The sequence below is a fragment of the Sorex araneus genome, chromosome 5 (genome assembly GCF_027595985.1).
Source record: "Sorex araneus isolate mSorAra2 chromosome 5, mSorAra2.pri, whole genome shotgun sequence".
NCBI classification, from domain to species: domain Eukaryota; kingdom Metazoa; phylum Chordata; class Mammalia; order Eulipotyphla; family Soricidae; genus Sorex; species Sorex araneus.
In genome coordinates, this window is record NC_073306.1 from 146,140,212 (window position 1) to 146,159,419 (window position 19,208).

Sequence of the window (19,208 nt, forward strand, 5' to 3'; positions counted from 1 at the left end):
CCAACGCCTTGTCCTGGAGACTCATGCTGGGCCAGGCAGGGTAGCCGAGTCACCTCCAAGTGCAGCTGGGAGGGGCATGGCTGGGAACCCCACTCGCTCCCGGGGACCCGTGTGGCGGATGGGAAGGCACCTGAGCAGACATCTACACCCCTGCCCGTCTTGGAAACCCTCATCCCCCACAGAGCCCCGGGGTGTGGGCACGTGGGGTATAGGTGGCTGGGTTTTTGCGTCATTGTTGGCACGGGGACCCTAGGGTGCATGCTTATACGTTACACGTGCCCTCAGGAAGGGGGTGTTGAAGCAGAGGATGCAGGGGCCTCCACCGCTGTCTCCCCACCCAGTAGGGGTCCGTGGGCAGCAGGCAGGGCGCTTACCTTGCACACCTGGGTCCCCGGAGCACCACCAGGAGTGATTCCCAAGCTCAGAGCCAGGAGTCGCCCTGAGCACTGTCCGGTGTGACCCAAAATAAACAAGAAAGGAACTAGGAGATTGTCTTCCCAGCAGACTCACTGTGGACACCTCTCGGGCCATGCGCCAAGGTGGTGTCTGGCAGATGGGACGCCTTGGAGGAGTTGGAGCGTCCGCATCCGTGCTGCTCCTGCCCCAGGCCTGGGGTTGCCGGGGAAGGTGGGGTCTGCCGAAGCGCTTCACGTGCTCCTTTCCTCCAATCCAAACAAACCCCAGCCCTCGCCCCTTCCCGCAGCTCGAGCACAAACAGCCCAGAGGCGGGCCGGTGGGGGTGGGGAATGGACCAGCACAGGGGAGCGTCTTCTCTGATCGTCTTCGGCCCATTCTGCGCCTCGTGCTGAGCCCAAATGCCTTTCTTCTCACTCCTCGGTAGCCTGTGGGATGGGCCAGGGAGAGGGGGGCTTCCCAGAGGAGGGAGGCCTGCACCCCGGTGTCGGACAGCCCTTCCACCCCCTGGAGACTGTGAAAGCAGAAACATTTGTAGTCGGGACGTGCTGTCTGTAGCACCGCGATATTTGCTTTAGGACGGTCATTAATGTCTGCCCCCGGTTTCTGCACTCAGCCCTGAACCTCTTTTTGGCCTTCAAGTCATTTTTTCACAAAAGCCCGAATGGGTGGCTTTTCAAAAGCATAATGGAAACAGAATGTGGCTTAACTTTCACAATTATTCATTATGCAGAGAAAAACCTGAAGCCGTACAATTTAAATCTCATGAAATTGAATTAAATTCAGTAGTACAGAGATTTCATCAAAACTTGAATTTCATAAGCCTTGAAAGCGTTGACGTTTTAAAAATGTCTCAGGCGTTTGCTGCTTTAACCAACAGTCTGCAGACGCAGGGATACGCTCGAAGACGAGAAGGGACGCTAAGGACAGGGGTGAGGAGGAGAGGGGCCAGGAGGACCTGTAGCCCCGGGCTGGGGGATCCTGGGCTGGAAGGGCGATAGCTGTGAGCGGTTTCCTTCTCCTTTCTTCCTCCTGCGCCCTCTCCCCAGAAGGCCTCAGCGGTCTCAGAGACTGTTTGGGACTTGGAGTTTCACTTTCTTTCTTCCCCAAGTTCCCCTGCAGATGTGTGCCCCAAGCAAATCCTTCCCAGCAAAGTCTCTCACTTTCTGCCCACACCGAGGAGTCCATTAAACATGTTTGATTAATTAATCGCAAAGAGTGCCACCTTGACTCCAAGCAATCCTACTCCGTGGAAAGGTTTTTCTGTTCAAAAGAGGGTCTTTATTTCTAAGAGCGTGGTTCTGATTTTAATTAAATAAAGAGCATTTTATGCAATTTTTTCCTAAAGCTTAAGATTAATTTCTATGGTAACTAGGGATATAAATCTCTCGATTGCTTTAAAACAAAGATTTTTGTTCAGGAGAGAGTTGACAGCTCCCTTTAAGAGAAGCTATTACTTAATTTTACTTTCCTAAGTTTAAACACATAAAAATATTTGTAATGATACCCCAAAGGCATCATAAAAATGTAAAATAATTGTACTCTAAAATATCTAAAATTACAGGAAATGGATCTCATTTTTAAAAATGAACTGAGATCCGTGGCTGGGGAACGCCGGGGTGTGACAGGGCTCAGAACCAGGGTCTCTTGTCAAGGGGCCGTTTCAGATGTGAAAAAGAAAACAGGGAAAGCCCCTTTCTTGGCCGTCAGACAGACTCTAAGATGTGCAGGTTCTGGGGAGCGGGAGGTGCATTCAGTGCGCGGCGGCTGGAGCGCGGTCACTCTCCTGCTTAGGGGATTGTGTCTGAGCACAGACCCCGCGTTTGCCGGCGCCGCCTGGCTTGCTCCGAGGGCCCTTCCTTCCCCTGTGAACCCTGTGAGCTGGCGGGTTGCTGCCAAGCCCACCCCGAGCAGACACTCGGCTTCAGAAGCAGTCCCCCGTCCCTGCCCCACTGCCCGAACTTGACAGGAGGGGGCCCGGCTTCCAGCGCGGCTGCCGGGATGTGAGCGCGGCCCGCCGGGTGCTGGGCGTCGGACTCGGTCATCCAGGAATGTGCTCATTACAGGAGTTTATGTTTCCATGGCGGAGCGGGCCGGCGGAACGGCCTGCCCCCCTCTTTTTGTTGTGTTTTTGTTTTAAGAGACAAGAAAATGAAGTTGCAGGCAGAGATTAAAAGTGCTGTGAGCTGAGCGGCAGAAGTAAACATGGATTATTGCAAATGTACATTTGGACCGATTCGCTTTCATCTTTCAAGCAAAACATTTCCCACAGTTTTTGTGGGTTTTGATTTAAGTTGGGAAAACTTTGGGAGTTTGTGTCAAAGTATAAATAAGTTTGGGAAAGCTCATGATTAGAGTTTGATAATAAACATGCAAAAGCAAATTGGGAAACTCTATTAAAGTCAGATGGAACATTTAATAATGTTTTTCTCCAAAAACTCATTTTTCAGAGAGTGGAATGGTGATTTAAGTGGATGTGGAACAAAGACTCTGGCTATAATTGAAAATTAGGCTTCAATAGAAATTCTTCAACATAGATGAATTTTTTTTTCAAACCTTAGTGATTGTTAATAGGAGTCCCTAAAATTCCTCTTTCCAATTATGGACACAGAAATTACATATGTCTTTATAGATTCCATTTAAAAAGTACAAACTTGCCAGTTACCAGGAAATTAGTTTCTTTTCTGTTTCTTTCCCTCTCTCTCTAACAAAATAAGCATTAAGTTTTAGCGTGCAAGAGATTCTTAATTCTTCAGGCAAAAAAATTATTCTTTGATTATTGAAACAGATCATGCAATAGAATATAAATTAAAATAACATTTAAAAACCTTAATCGGAACATTTTTAAATCTCCTTATTTTGACATTGACCTATCAGTGTAAAAAGATTATCACTTTAAGTTCAGCCTTCAGTCAGACACAAATGCTGTGGCCCGTGGACCACAGACAGTGGAGTTTTCAAAGGGTTTAACTGAAAAGTGACGTTTCCTTTCCTTTCTTCCTTATACCACCGTTTCTCCTAAAGGCATATATGTTCAGGGGGCAGCTGGTGTTACATTTTGATGACAGTTTTATTGGTCCCAAATTTATATTTCATCTTGACTGAAATTCACTGTTATCAGAAAGAAAATTTTTATTTGCCTGGTGTTCCAAATGCTTTAAATGATCTGAGAAACTGTTCAAAGGGATTCTAGTAGTACATTCTCATTTGACTTTTAAAGTTTTCAAACTCAGTTTCGAATATGAAATTTAAAGGTTAGACTTAAGCATTTTTAATGTCTAAATCCGTGTATCTTAAAGGTAGATTAGAAAGATAAAATTTGATTCTCCCAACCCGGAACTGTTGAGCATCGTTTTTCTAGCTTTGACCACACAGAATTTTCTGACGGGTGTTGTAATCGAAGTGAGTTATTTTATGCTACTTTAAACACTTAGGAAACAATCTGTTTTTATCAGGATACCCCTCGTCTTATAAAACTTAGCAGTTAGCAATTTGATGTCATTTCTTTAAATCCTAGAAACCACTGCATTTTACATTTTTATCTTTTCAAGCAAAAAAGGGGTGTGAGAGTGTTTTATAACTTGTTCTTTGAAATAATATTTTCCGCATGTGTGTGTACGACTTTAAGTCTCAAACCTCTTTACTCTGAAGAAGACCACACTGAGGGGAGGGTGCCACACTGGCGGGGGGGGGGGGGCTGGACTGCAGTGGGAGCCCGCTGCCCTCTGTGCTCTGTCCACTGGGGGGATTGATTGTGGGGGCAAGGCTGTTTATCTTGCCACCACCCCCTTTTCAGTGCCTGGGGAGGAACTGCTTGTCGGTCCCTTACTCTTGGCCTCACTACAGGAGAGCGAGTGATTTGGGGCAGGGAAGGCGTGGGGGCTGGAAGGACCCAGCGAGCCGCGCCACCCCAGGCCGCCAGCGCCGAGCCCCTTCTGCCAGGGAACCGCTCAGATGCTGCGATTAGAGGTAGCCAGGCTGGCCGCCGCAGCCGGCCACCCCCTCCTCGTGTTTAGATATTACTTGCTCTTTTGAGGTTCATGTTACAGGAGCAATTGATCTGCATGACCTATCTTAAGAACTTTAGCTTTGCACTGGAAACTGGAACCAAATGTATATCCTCCAGAGACAAATCACGGTCGGCCAGGCAGGCCCTGTCGTTGGACGCGGGCACTGTGGCTGCGCGGCAGGCAGCGCCACCTAGTGGGCAGACCGCGCAGGCCCAGTCGCCAGCTGTGATCTGCCTGTTTCATTTGAGATTTCCCACTTCTTTCCTCCGTCGCAGTTTTTCCCCCGTTAGTTTATATTGTAATTTAAAAGTCAAGGTCAGGGGCTGGAGAGATAGTAGCAGGTTAAGATGCTTGCCTGGCACTGCCTCGGGTCCTCTGGACAAAGAAACAGCAGGAGTCCCAACGCATTGCCAGGTGTGGCCCCAAACCCTCCACCCAGAGGCCACACACTGTACGCCAGCACACGCCTGTACACACACTATACCTCAGCACACACCTATACACATACACACTGTACCACACACTGCACCCCAGTGCATGCCTATACACACACACGGTACCCCAGCACGCATTTGTATACACACTGTACCCCAGCATGTGCCTGTACACTTATTCCAGCACACGCCTGTACACACACACTTATTCCAGCACACATAGTCACACACTGTACTCCAGCACACCTGTACACACACTGCAATTCAGTACATGCCTATACACATACTGTACTCCAGCACATGCCTGTAGACGCACTGTACTCCAGCACATGTGTACACATGTGTACACTGCACTCCAGCATATATGCACACACTGTATTCTAACACACACTGTACTCCAGCACACATGTGCAAACATATATACCACAAGACACATGTACACATGTACCCCAGCACACATGTGCACACACTATCCCAGCACACACGTGCACACTGTATGACTGTTCTGAGGCCTGTGACCTGCGGCCGGGTGGGGAGTCCTGCTCGGTTGGGTGGTTGTCTAGACGCTCCTGACAGGGCTGGGGGTCGCACCTGAAGGGCTCGTGATCTTGCGGCGCTCAGCCCCGTCTTCATCCCTGAGTCGTGCTGGAGACTGCTGGTGGCCAGGAAAGCGGGGCGCCCGTGGACTCCTCCCCTTCAGCTGGGAAGCAGGGGCCCGAGGCTCCTGAGGGGCCTGTGTTCCAGGAAGCCGCAGGTGTGGCCCCTGGGGGGGAGGATGCGGCCCCGTGGACGACAGACAGAGGTGGGCCCTGTGGCCCGGGGCTCACTCCCGGCCGGGCCCGCACCCGGAGCCCTGCAGCTGAGGGAAGGCGCTCGGCCCGCAGTGCCCAGGGAGGTTCCGCCAGATGGCGTCTGTCCCAGAGGTGAGGCCGGGACACACTGCACTCAGCGGCCTGCGTGTTCAGTGCCAGTGGCGCCGGGCTTCAAGGGCCGTTAGCCGCCCTCGGAGCTGCTGCCTCTCCTGCCGTCTGGGCACGAGCATGCTGCCCACATGCCTGTGCCGTCCCCCGGGGCCTGCGCGGAGCAGCGGCCCCCAGGCCCTCACACACACTCAGGCTGTGTCTTCCGCAGAGTGTGCAGGCTCTGGAAGCTTCCATCTTCTCAGGAGATGCCCCGGCCCTCCCTGTCCGTGCGTCTCTGTCTCTCCTGATGCTTCTTGAGGCTGCGTCCATCTGTGTGCACGCTCCAGCACGTCTGCCCGGCGCAGCCGCGGCCACACATAGGCCGAAGGTCGTGGCAGCTGGGCGCCGCCCCTGAGTGGAAGTTAGGCTGAGACAGGGGGAGACGGTCCAGCAGGCGCGGCAGGAGCGCACGGGCGCTGTCTGGGGCGTTCGTTCCTCAGGATGAATGACCGGCCCGGCTGGGGGCGGGAAGGGGCAGTTTCCAGGTGCCCAGAGGTGTTGTCATCAGAAGAACAGGCGGGCGGAGGGCCCGAAGGCCTTTGGCCCAAACTTACTGCCCACCATTTCAGGAAGGATCTACTCTGTGTCCCCCGAAGTCTGCCCTCAGTAAGGTCAGCGGTCCCCACGCTCCTGCCCCCACGAGCCAGCGCCCCAGTTTGGGTGCATGTGGCCTTCCTGCAGAGGACTCGGGCAGCGTCAGGGAGTTTCTGTGTTTGCTGCCTTGGGGCACCAGTCAGCATGCAGTGGACAGGGCCTCTGCTGGAACCCGGGGCGAGCCGGGCATCAGAGCAGCGGGAGGCAGTAAGGGGGTCAGCGGGCAGCTCTGGGCTGGCCTGACCCCGAGGCTGAGGCGGCTTCCGGGAGGAAGGGGCCAGCCCTGCATCCCGAGGACAATGGTGCTGGGGGCTGGGGGCGGGGGGTAGCTGGGGTCTGGAAAGGGGGGTGCTGGCCCAGCGCACGCTGCCCAGAGGGCAGAGCTAGAGAGGCCCAGCCCTTGGTCTGTCACCGCCTCTCTGGTGGCTCCAGCGGGTCGCTGCGCCCAGAGGCGGTGGCGGTGAAGGGTTTGGATGAGGGAGTGACACGCGGCGAGTGCTCGGTCTCGGGAAATGTGCCCCGTCTTGGCAGCAGGTGGCAAGGCTGGACGGCCAGGTTGGTTCTGGCTGAACCACAGGCCGCCCGCGATGGAGAAGAGGAGAATGACTGGGTGCCTGGGGAACCTGCCCTCCCAGCGCGTCGGCCGGGGACATGCAGAGCACGCCCAGCACTGTGTTCAGCCGTAGGTGGGCACTCACTGCCTGCAGCTGGGCCCTCTGCCCGCCGCTCCTGCTGGGCGCATCACCCTGGCCTGAAGCAGCATTCTGCTTCCCCCGACAAGGTGCGCAGGGTCATTCACAACACCCACCCCTGGAGAAGCAACGCACTCGCTCTGGGCCTCGACCTGACCCTGGGAACCCTGGACAATGGGGCAGTTTGGAGGTGCTGACAGCTCCCTGCCGCCACCAGCCTGCTGCTGCCATCTGGTGGCCATTCTGGGGCTTGCAGCCGCCTACTGGTTCTTGAAGGGGATGAAAATCAGTTCCTGGGCTGAGTAGGGAAAGCGTTAGCCTTGCACACGGCTGACCCTGGTTCAGTCCCCGCATCACGTATGGTCCTGTAGCACCGCCAGGAGTGACCCCTGACTGCAGAACCAGGAGCAAGCCCTGAGCACTGCCGGTGTGGTGGGAGGGAGGGAGGGAGGGAAGGAAGGAAAGAAGGGGGAAGGAAGGAGGGAAGGGAAGGGAAAGGAAAGGAAAGGAAAGGAAGGAAGGAAGGAAGGAAGGAAGGAAGGAAGGAAGGAAGGAAGGAAGGAAGAAGGGAAGGAAGAAGGGAAGGAAGAAGGGAAGGAAGAAGTTGATCCTTCATGTCCAGGACAAGAGCTGTTTGTCAGAGGCTCCTTCTCCCCTGAAGGCGTCGGTACTGAGGAGACGGGGTTGGAAGAAGGGGTTGGCCTGAACCCTGAGCCCCAGCAGGATGGGGGAGCACAGAGAATCTGGGGGTGAGGACCTAGGCTTGGTCCTGGGGCACCAGGGACCAGCAGACACGTATTTCCGGGCAGCCTGACAGGTGGGGCCCGCTGACCCCCCTCTCCACGCTCCTGCGTGGCCACATGTCGGCTGGAGCCTCGTCTGGCTGTTGACCCGGGCACAGACGGTCCCTCTTCGCCAGCTCCGCCAGGGCCCACACATCGCACACCGACCCCACACAGTCCCCTGTGCCCTTCCGGGCAGCCCAGCCCCGAGACCTGCGTGTCCCCAGCGCCACAGGGCCAGGCAGCGTTGTGTCCTTGGGCCTTGGCACTGAATCGAGTGGCCAACCCTCCAGAGATGCTGCCTGGCCCTGTGGCTGCCGGTGCCGGCATCTCCCTTCTCTCCTCAGCTGGACGTGCCCCTCCTTGAAACTCTGTCGGGCTCTGCACGTGTCCTTTGGGTGAGGCCCGTTGGACGCCGTCTGTTAAGGCGTTGGTGGTCTGGGGTATGGAGCGGGCACATCTGCCTGGCCCGGGCATTTGCGTGGAACCCGCGCTGTGCTGCGGGCAGGTGGCCGGGTGGTGAAGTGGCCGCCTCTTCGAGGGCAGGAATGGCCCGTGGTCGTGAGCAAGGCGCCCTCTGAGAAGTGACCCATCCGCCCTCTGAGAAGTGACCCATCTTCTAGAGGTCCGCTGTGTCCTCGCTGAGCCAGGCCCCAGCTGGAACCGTGTCCAGGGCCTCCTGTTGTTCCTGCCGAGGGACGGGGGTTGGATGGGCAGTAGCTTGTGACCCCCAGGCAGGTTCCTGCCAGACCCCAGCCCGGACGCCCGGCCAGAACTGCCGGACTGAGCGTGTCTCCCGGGCACAGGGAGTGGATGTCAGCAGCTGCCTGGGCCAGCGGAGGGACGGGATGGGGGCGCCCTCCCCAGGCCAGGGGAGGGGTGGCCAGCAGGGCCCTGGAGCCGGGACTGGGGACTGAGCAGGACGCGTCTTTGGTTTCTGGTCCACCTCTAGGCACGTGCTGATGTCGGGGCGGGGGCTCGGGGGTCAGTTCCAGCCGCAGCCTGCCAGGGGCTCACAGGGCCTTGGGAGGGCGAGAGGGTAAGCACCCGCCAGGCTCCCGTCCCTGCTCCAGGGCACCCCTGCGTGATCCATGCTGTGCAGTCGGCCTGGCCTCGCAGAGGAAGGGGTGTGCAGGCCGGGACTCAAGGTCACTCGCCCCACCTCCCTGGGGAGAGGGGCTTCTGTCTGTCTGTGTGTCTGTCTGCAGACCCCCACGAGCCCAGGCTGGGGCGGGGCCTTCCCCGAGGGAGCGCAGCCTCCAGGCCGCCCCCGCACTGGTCCTGCTGGGCTCTGGCATCGCAGGTGTCAGTTTCGGGCGTGACCTGCTGTTCCCTGCCCTGCAGATCTCGCACATCGGCAAGCTGAGGGACTTCCTCCTGGAGCACCGGAAGGATTACATCAATGCCTACAGGTGAGTCCGCGCACGCCTGGACCGCGCTGGGCTCTAGGGCCGTTCCTCACACCCGGGTGCTCACTCGCCCCACCCCCACGGCTGCTGTTTATGTGCCCTGGGCACCCCAGCACAACATAGAAGGAATCCTAGTCTCAAACAAGGTTTCTTTCTGCTTCCTGGTTTTCTTTTTCAGTGAAGCAGAATTTGGGCCGAGGGGTGGGGGCAGGGAGTGGGGAGAGAACAGCGGGGGCTCGAAAAGCAAGCGAAGGGGGTACTGAGGCAGGCGGGCGGGCAGGTGAGGTGCTGGTTCAAGGAGGCAGGAGCTTGAACAAGCCCAAAACAGGTTTCTAAATATCATTGTGCCCCCCACCTTCAGTTGGCCCATAAGGGGCATGACCCACATTTTAAGAGGGGCGAGGGGGCTTCATACAGTCTTCCGCAGAGAATGATTGTGCCCGAGTGGTTGTAAGTCAGCTCTGCAATCCTGCCTGACGAGAAGGGGGTCTTTCTCCTCCCTGTCTGGTGAGAAGGGGGTCTTTCTCCTCCCTGTCTGGTGAGAAGGGGGTCTTTCTCCTTCCTGCCTGACGAGAAGGGGGTCTTTCTCCTTCCTGCCTGACGAGAAGGGGGTCTTTCTCCTCCCTGTCTGGTGAGAAGGGGGTCTTTCTCCTCCCTGCCTGGTGAGAAGGGGGTCTTTCTCCTCCCTGTCTGGTGAGAAGGGGGTCTTTCTCCTTCCTGCCTGACGAGAAGGGGGTCTTTCTCCTCCCTGCCTGATGAGAAGGGAGTCTTTCTCCTCCCTGCCTGATGAGAAGGGGGTCTTTCTCTTTCCTGTCTCATGGGGGGGATCTTTCTCCTTCAGAGACCCCCCCCCCCCGCGCTTCTGAAAGCCTGTTTCCCTCTGGGTGGAGACGCCCACTAGGTGGCGCTGTGCCCACAGCAGTGATCCTTGTGATGCGCCTTTGTCCCCAGCCCTGGCTTTAGTCCCCGACAGCCATTTTCGGGATTTCATGTGAACCCCCCGGGAATGTCCGCAGTCAGCGCTGGGCCCCCGCCTGCAGGCTGCTGTGAGGGGAGGCTCATCAGCTGGTCCGGGTTTGAAATGGTCTGAGCTTGGGCCGGGAGGGCTGGGGGCCGGGAGGGCAGGAGCCAGGTGACGCTCCTGCCCTTGGCAGGCCTGGGGGCTCTCCCCCCCTGCGTCTCTGCCCTGCCCATCAGCCCTCGCGGCGGTGCGGGAGCATGCCCCCAAAAGAAAGGGGTCTCGGGGGCCACGCGCTGACATCCGTCAGGCCAGCGGGCTATGGCCTGCGCCTTCCCGTCCCGGCTGGCCGCCTGCAGCAGACACGGGTGAGGACCCCGCCCGCCGTCCCTTCTGAGTCTTCTGTTCTGGGCTGGGCGGGCTCTCGCAGCTGCTCGTGTGCTGGATGGAACTCGGCCTGGCGTGAGCTGCTCCCCGCTGGCGTGTCCGGGAACCGGGGCTGCTCTGAGCGGTGTCGCGGCGTGGCCGGTGAGGGCAGCGGGCCTGTGTGCTGGAGACACAGGGCAGTGGCCGCTTTCCGCCTGCTTGCGGTGTGGAGGCTGGGGCCGAGACGCTGGCCAGGCAGGGTCAGCGCCACCAGCACACACGCCTGTGGCCCGCAGAGGGTGTCACTGAGGGGACAGGCGCCGAGTGTGCCCCGCTGGCACGCCGCCCTCCCTCTGTCTCGTCACGACGCTCCCCTGGGGCAGAGCCGCGCACCCTGGGGCCTCTGGCTGCCACCCCTGCACGATGCCCCGGGGATTCCTGCGTCCGGAGGCCTCTGGCAGACACGGCCGTGAGTGCTGAAGGAACAGCGCCTCACCACGTGCTCCCTGCAGGGCCCTTCCTGGCCCTCACCCGCTCCAGCCTCCTCCTGCAGGCAGGGTCTGTGTTAAGGGCCAGGCCTGTGAGGGCCGAGGTCTCCAAGAGGGTCTTACAGCAGCTGGAGCATTTTCCTGAAGGCTCCAGAGCCAGCACCGGTCCCCTTTAAGGATGAAGCTTTCTAAGCTTCTCTGACTGCTGTGGGGACCCCTGAGCTGCCTACAGAGGCTCTCACGGCCGTGTGCTCGACCCATCTGCAGGACTTGGGAGCACTGGCTCTGGCCCGCCCACGCCACCCTGTGGCTCACCTCTCTAAGCCCCTGCCGCTACCGCTGCCCACTCGCGGGGCGCAGGACCCAGAGCGCGGGCACCCTCTCACATCGTGGCCTGACACAGCCTGCAGGACACGCTTTGTCCAGCTGTCCTCCCTGCCCCTACAGGTCTCCCTGCGGCCATCTGCATGTGCAGGCCGCTCGGAACAGGCCCTCCAGGCCCCCCGGCCTCCCAAGGGGCCGAGACGCGAGACTGCGGCTGTGTGGCCCGTTGGTTTCTCAGGGCGTGGGGCTTGGACCCCCACAGCACGGTGAGGGCTCGCCTGCAGGTTCATGCTGGCTCGGGCCGGGCGGAACAGAGCTGGGTCACGCAGGCTGGGCTGGGCCTCGGCCCTTCGTGCTGGGAAGTTGCCGTGAACGCAGGAGCGTCGTGGTGTTCACCTTCTCCGGCTGGGGCACGGCGTCTGCACGCGCATCCTTCTCCCGGTCCCGGGGCCAGGCAGAGCGTCACTGGGCTCTGTGGTAGTGGCCAGAGAAGTCCGGGGGTTGGCAGTTGGCAGGAGCGTGGGGACTCCTGGCGGGCTCGGGGCGGGGGGCACCGTACGGGGTGCAGGGGTCGAACCCGAGTCGGCTGTGTACGACACCAACGCCCACCCACTGTCCGCTGTCTCCGGCCTCATGGCCAGATGAGTTCTGAGCTGGGCATGCGCCATTCGCTTCCTTCCCCCGAGGGAAACGGGCTGATCCGAGCTAAGTCAGGGTCTGCACGCCATGAGAAAGATGGAACGCAGGCCCGTGACTGTGGCTGGGCACAGCCCCGGAGTCGGGACGACTGCTCCTCGGCCGTCAGGGTTTATGGCGGGGCCCACCCAGGATGGCCAGCCTGAGGAACACGACAGGGTGGCAGCCGTCGTCAGCCTGCCTTGTCTTTCTCTCAGCCATGTCCTGTCTGAGCACGGGAAGATGACGGACACAGAGCGAGACCAGATAGACCAGGACGCGCAGACCTTCATGCGGACCTGCTCGGAGGCCATCCAGCAGCTGAGGACACAAGGTCAGGCCCTGCCCCCCTGTCCCCCCAGGGCGGGCTCCTCCCTGGGCAGCTGCGTGTCAAGGGGACGGCCTGGAGCCAAGTGCTGGAGCGGCCTCCACACATGCCTGCAGGCCTCCAGGGGCAGCTGGAGTTTGTGTGTGTGTGCGCACGCACGTGTGTATGTGCATCTGCGTACACTTGTTAGTACACACACGTGCACACATGTATGTGTGTGTGCGCTCGGGTGCACGGGGGTACATTTGTGCATGTATCCTGTGTGGCCCTGTGGGGCGGGGCGGGTGCTGCTTGGATGTGTCTGGAGAGGGCTGTGAGCATGTTAGGGAGGCCCCTCCCAAGCAGAGGCAGGCTCAGGTGCCATGTGGCTCAGCCACCCCGTGCCCAGAGGGACAGCACCAGCAGGCCGCCTCTCACGCCGTCTCCGCACTGAGGTGCTCAGTGAACTGGTCACGTTTTTACCAAGGTGGGTGGACGGCACTTTGAGCAGCGGGCACAGCCCTGTCTGGGACACTAGAGAGAGAGAGAGAGAGAGAGAGAGAGAGAGAGAGAGAGAGAGAGAGAGAGAGAGAGAGAGAGATAGAAAGAGAAAGAAAAAGAGAAAGGAAGGGAAAGAGAGAGAGAGAGAGAGAGAGAGAGAGAGAGAGAGAGAGAGAGAGAGAGAAAAGAAAAAGAAAAGAAAGAGAGAGAAAAGAGCGCCCAGGGTCTGACACATGCAGGCAGGCATCCACCACTGCACCATGCCCGCAGCCCTGCTGGATGTTCCTGTGTGTGCACGCGCGCACACACACACACACACACACACACACACACACGTGCGCGCGCGCACGCAACACAATGCTTCCATTGTCCGAGTTTCCTGAATCTGCCGTTGGCAGGGCCCCCGCCTTAGCACCCACACCCCTCCCGAGTGCAGAGCCCACCCGCGTCCCTCCCTGAGACAGCCTGACCCGCGTCCCCCTGAGGACAGCCTGACCTGCGCCCTTGCCTTGCAGCCCACAAGGAGACGCACTCGCAGCAAGTGAGGGAGCACCGCAGTGCCGTGCTGGACTTTGTGGAAGACTACCTGAAGAGTGCGTCACTTCCTTTCTGTCGCGGGGCGTTAGTGGTAGCCGCGTGTGCCCGCCAGGCGTCCTGACGTGCTGTCCCCCATGTCGTCACAGGGGTGTGCAAGCTCTACTCAGAGCAGAGGGCCATCCGGGTGAAGCGTGTGGTAGACAAGAAGCGACTGTGAGTGTCCCAGGGGGTGTGGAGGGTGCTGGGCCAGGACCTCGGTGCCACTCCTGCCCTTGCCCCTCCGTGGCGTCTGCCCCCCTCCCACATGGCGCCGCGGCCGTGTCCTCCACCTGTGCCCAGTGCTGTGGGGTACCTGGGCTCCTCATGGCCCAGACTTCGTGACCCTGTCCTGCCCTCAGCCGGTGGCCCGTCAACTCCCAGGGCCCCCCAGCCCTCCCCCGGCCCTGGGCAGCTCTGTTCCGGACTGCTCAGTGCCTGTGGGCTGTGCTCGCCAGGTGACCGGCTGGAGGGTTCTTGGGGACCAGCCGCAGGGCCCCCGTCATGGCACACCCCGGGACTGTCCGGGCTGCCTCGCCAGCCCCCGGTGAGAGCAGAGGGAGCGTGGCAGGGACCCATCCCGCTGGGCTCCTCACCTGGCCACGTGTGACCAGCTGTGGAGCGATAACTCGGCCGTCTGGCTGCAGGGCTGACGTTCCTGGGGAGGGAGGGAGGGGACAGCCCTGGTGACCCGGGCTTGGCTGTGGGATGGTCTGAGGGGTTCACTGGACTCCCAGCCCACAGATGGACAGGGGTCCAGGGCTACTCGGCAGAGGCCTCTGCCTGGCGGCCCTCTCCAGGGTACTGGCCGGCCGGGGGTCACTGTGCTGGAGGCCCTGAGGGCAGCAGCTGGGGAGACAGGCCCGCCCCCTCTGGCTCCCTCCGCCTCCCCGTAACCGGACGCGGGGCCTCGTTGCCTGCTTCCCTGCGCTGACACTCCGCCACGCCCGAGGCCTGCAGCCTCCTGGCCCCATGTCCTTGCACCCCACTGCTGCCCGGTCTCGACACCCCCAGGCCCTGCTGCTCCGTCTCTGCAGAGCGGCTCCCAGGGACAGCGTCCTGGAGCCCGGGCCAGGAGGGGCGGCCTGACCCAGCCCCTTTGCTTTGGGGGCGCTGATTCTCATGGCTGTGGGGCTGGTGACCCCTTGCTGGGGGGTGGTTCTGTGAGAGTGTGGGCCCCAGGCATCTCGCCCCACAGACGCTGCCGCCAGTGCTCTGTGCTCTCACTGTTGGGGGTCTTCCTGGTGCCCTGGTGGTCCCCACACGCCTGTCTGCAGCCCTGGCCGGCCCCTGTGCTGGTACTTAGAAGCCAGCATGCCTTGACCCGCTTCCATGCACACTCCAGCTCTGGCCTCCAGCCGTGGCCATCTGGTGGGAAGCCCCTGGTCCAGCACGTGCAGGGCAGCGTGGGGGCAGGCCCGATGGACAGCACAGGTCCCACTGGGTCCTCTGTCTCTGCAGAGAGCCCGTCTCCTGGCACGCCCCAGCTTCCTGTTGGCCGGAAGGGGGTCGGGCAGGGGCTGCGCTGAGCAAGGCATCAATGGTTGGGGGCAGGCTCGCTCAGGGCTGCGCTGGGCAGGTGGGGGCGTCCAGCCTCGCGATAGGGCCAGCTGGGCGGGTTGCACCGGCCTGGCCTGGCCTGGCCAGGGGCCTGGGGCCGCCACTGATGTCCAGCTGGTTCTGTCTTAGGTCCAGGCTGGAACCGGAGCCAAATGCAAAGACACGGGAGAACGCGTCCTCGGAGCAAGTGTCCCTGGGCCCCGCCAAGGACCCTGACGAGAAGGCTGTGGCGGGGGAAGGCCCAGGTAGCCGCGAGCAGGCTGCCCTCCCGCCCTCGCACCCAGCTTGCTTCTCGGGTGGGCACGTGAGACGGGAGAAAGCGGGCTAGAGGCTGGCCAGAGGAGGGGCCCGTGGACAGGTCAGCAGTGGCGGAGGGGCCGTGGGGGATGAGAAGCTGGCGCGCAGGTGGGTGGGGGGAGGGAGCAGACCGAGAGGGTGGGGCGGTGAGTGGGTGTAGGAGAAGGGCTGGTGGAGGACAGGGAGGGGGACGGAGAGAAGGTGCAGGGGTGAGCGGGTGGCTGGGGGGTGGAGGGACGGGGATCGCCTGAGCTGGCCTGACACAGGTCTGCCCGTGACTGGCAGCAGGGGGAGGGGAGGGCTGGGGGGACAGGTCTCATTCTGCTGGACACGGGCACTCCCGTCAGGGGCCTGGTGACTGGTGGGGGCGCTGCCAGCTCAGCGGGCTGCAGCAGATGCTTGTGGGCGGCCGGGGACCCGCCCCGCTCCCCCTGGGCCCCCAAACCTCGCCGGGAGAGGCCTCAGGACGGGAGTCCCATGCACCCCACTGGGTGTGGCCCAGACACAAGTGTGTTTTGGGGTGTGCTCCCATGCAGTGCTCAGATGCTCCGGGCCACCAGGCTCAATGGTCAGGCCCACACTGCAGCCTGTGCCCGGGCCCAGGGCCACCCCAACAATGCAGGGGACTGCAAGGACGGGATCTCACTCCCGGCCCACACCTGTGCTCCCACCCAGGGATAGTGCTCCTGGCCACACACGTGCTTCTGCCTGGGGATCTCACTCCCGGCCCACACACGTGCTCCCACCTGCGAGTGTCTCCCCAACCCCCAAAGCTGCCATTTTCAAGGTCGGAGCATGTAGTGAGTGCATTTCCCCGTGGCCCTGAGTGCCGGCCGTGCTCGCACCCTCTGCTTTCCCTGCACTGGCGCAGTCCTGTCCCCCCGGCTTCAAGCTGGGGACTTGGGCTCCTGTCTGACGGCGGCTGAGCCAAACCACAGAAGAACCCACGAGGTGGGTCTGCTTGGCGTTGGCACCCTGCTGCCACGCTCAGAGGCCAGGCATGGGGAGCCAACCCCCAGCATTGGGGGGACGTGGCCTCTGGGAAGGGATTGGTGTTGAGACGCTGTGCGCGAACTCAGTTGTGAATAATTCACGTGACAAAATAAAACATGGGCATGAGGTACACACAGACACAGGCACACACAGGCAAAGACGCACACAAACACAGGCAAACACATACAGGCATACGCACCCAGACACAGGCACAGAGACACAGGTGCACACAGACACAAGCACACAAACACACAGGCACAGAGACACACACAGGCACACGGACACAGACAGACACACAAGCATCCGGGAGGAACAAGTGGCCAAGCCTGAGCATGCCCCCAGATACTCGCCGGTGCAGAGCCGGGAGATTCGGTTCCAGCTCTGTGTGTATGCGTGCATGTGTGTGTGTGTGTGTGTGCGCGTGTGTGCATGTGCGGTGCAGAGCTGGGGGATTTGGTTCTAGGGGTGTGTGTGCGTGTGTGCATGCGCGGTGCAGAGCTGGGGGATTTGGTTCTAGGGGTGTGTGCGCGTGCGTGCATGCGTGTGTGTGTGTGTGTGTGTGTGTGCGCGCGCGTGTGTGCATGCGCGGTGCAGAGCTGGGGATTTGGTTCTAGGGGTGTGTGCGCGTGCGTGTGTGTGTGTGTGTGTGTGTGTGTGTGTGTGTGTGTGTGTGTGTGCACGTGGTGCAGAGCTGGGAGATTTGGTTCCAACTCCGTGTGTGTGTGTGTGTGTGTGCGCGCGCACGTGCATGCGCGTGCATGCAAAAAAACCCGCACCCCAAAACTACCTCTTCCGAAATGAATAGCTTTCCATGTTTCTTTTGAAACAGAAAAGCTTCCAGCCGAAGCTCTGCCCGAGCCTGAGTTGGGGACGTGGGCCGATGGCAGGGCTGAAGACGAATTGTCCCCAGAGGAAATCCAGATGGTAACACCACTCTCCGCCGCCTCTGCTTTCTTCCCCGCCTGGAGCCCTTCCAGAGCCCTTCCCCTGGCCCGATTCCTAGCTGGCTCGCGCCCCTCTTCAGTTGGGAGCAGCACAGTTAAGGGCGAGATTGCCCTGCAGTGGCCTTGCTGATCGTGCCCATTCGCCCTCACGTCCTGTCCTCTGCTTCCGGCCCAGGCGACAGTCCTAGACGTGGGGGGCAGTCGGGGGGCGCGTGGGGCTGCTGAGCCAGACCCGACTGGTGGTCCCGTTTCTCCCAGTTCGAGCAGGAGAACCAGCGCCTCGTGGGAGAGATGAACAGCCTCTTCGACGAAGTGAGGTCAGTGTGCGGGCTGGCCCAGGCGCCCGGCCTGTTTGGGTGAGGGTTGGGCCAGCAGACGGGGCGTCTGCGCTCCCTGGCCAGGCTGCAGGACAGGCGAGCGGTGTGTGCAAGGCAGAGGCGTGACTTCCTGTGCCCCCTCCCCGGGCTGACAGCAGCCCCTCCCCCCAGCCCGTCTGGGCCCCCCCCACTCCCAGCTGACCAGATCTTTCCCCAAAGGCAAATCGAAGGGAAGGTGGTGGAGATCTCCAGGCTGCAGGAGATGTTCACGGAGAAGGTCCTGCAGCAGGTGAGGGGCTGGGGGCCACTGGCCAGGGGGTGGGGCCCCAAGCTGACGCAGGCATCTCACCCGCGCTGCCATTGCCGGCCGCCCTGTCCCAGGCAGGGCAGCTGCGGGATGGGCAGAGCGGTGCAGGGCGCAGCCCGGGCTCTGAGGGGCGTCCGTCTGCCCACCTGCGCCCCCTCTCCCGCAGGAAGCCGAGATCGACAGCATCCACCAGCTGGTGGTCGGGGCCACGGAGAGCATCAAGGAGGGCAACGAGGACATCCGCGAGGTGGGTGCGGCAGCCCGGCCCCCCCACCCTCTGGGCCCAGGGAAGCCCTTCTGGGGTCCCCCCGGCTGAGCTGCACCCCGCCCCCAGGCCATCAAGAACAACGCGGGCTTCCGAGTGTGGGTGCTCTTCTTCCTCGTCATGTGCTCCTTCTCGCTGCTCTTCCTCGACTGGTACGACAGCTGAGCCGCAGGGTGCTGCCCGGGGACGGCGCGGTGGCCCTCCGGGGCTGGCCCGCTCGCTGGTGTGGCTGCAGGCGCAGCAGGCATCCAGGGGACAGTCGCGGGTGCCACCCGCCCCCTTCCACTGGGGACGTGCGGGGCTGGGTGGGGAGCACCTCACCGGCCCCTCCCGGAACCACTGCCCTGAATCTGCCTTGGTTCCCTCCGGGCTTGGAGCGGCCCCTGGAAGGGGCCTGGGAGGCCTCAGGCCGCGGGCACATGTGAGCGCACTGGCGGCTAATAAAGTCCTAATGCCAGCATGGAGCGTGGTGTGGCTTTGTCGGGGAGCAGCGTGAGCGTGGTGGGTCCCCACCCGGGTGTCTGTGCCCCAATCCGTGGTTCACAAGGTCACCAGGGGTCTCACCCCAGACCCCAGCTCTCGGCGTCTCACACACACCCCAGACCCCAGCTCTCGGCGTCTCACACACCCCAGATCCCAGCTCTCGGCGTCTCACACACCCCAGACCCCAGCTCTCAGTGTCTCACACACACACCCCAGACCCCAGCTCTCAGTGTCTCACACACACACCCCAGACCCCAGCTCTCAGTGTCTCACACACACACCCCAGTCCCCAGCTCTCAGTGTCTCACACACACACCCCAGTCCCCAGCTCTCAGTGTCTCACACACACACCCCAGTCCCCAGCTCTCAGTGTCTCACACACACACCCCAGACCCCAGCTCTCAGTGTCTCACACACACACCCCAGTCCCCAGCTCTCAGTGTCTCACACACACACCCCAGTCCCCAGCTCTCGGCGTCTCACACACACACCCCAGACCCCAGCTCTCGGCGTCTCTCACACACCCCAGACCCCAGCTCTCAGTGTCTCACAC

The 19,208-nt window shown here is 60.8% G+C and overlaps 1 protein-coding gene across 2 annotated transcripts in view; it reads left to right on the top strand.

The window, feature by feature from the left end:
- The window catches only part of STX18 (syntaxin 18), a 54,712-nt gene extending 36,078 nt beyond the window's left edge, over positions 1-18,634 (top strand). Inside the window, exons 2-11 of one of the 2 annotated variants that reach the window (XM_004617420.2) lie at positions 9,233-9,300; positions 12,327-12,442; positions 13,432-13,509; positions 13,600-13,666; positions 15,179-15,294; positions 17,169-17,263; positions 17,542-17,600; positions 17,820-17,889; positions 18,074-18,154; positions 18,242-18,634. In XM_004617420.2, the coding sequence (XP_004617477.1) occupies positions 9,233-9,300; positions 12,327-12,442; positions 13,432-13,509; positions 13,600-13,666; positions 15,179-15,294; positions 17,169-17,263; positions 17,542-17,600; positions 17,820-17,889; positions 18,074-18,154; positions 18,242-18,337 (846 nt within the window). In that variant the 3' untranslated portion in view covers positions 18,338-18,634. Of the gene's footprint in view, positions 1-9,232; positions 9,301-10,271; positions 10,624-12,326; positions 12,443-13,431; positions 13,510-13,599; positions 13,667-15,178; positions 15,295-17,168; positions 17,264-17,541; positions 17,601-17,819; positions 17,890-18,073; positions 18,155-18,241 lie in introns of those variants that run through there. The other variant, XM_055140240.1, reaches the window with a different exon arrangement.
- The last annotated feature ends 574 nt before the right edge of the window (positions 18,635-19,208 follow it).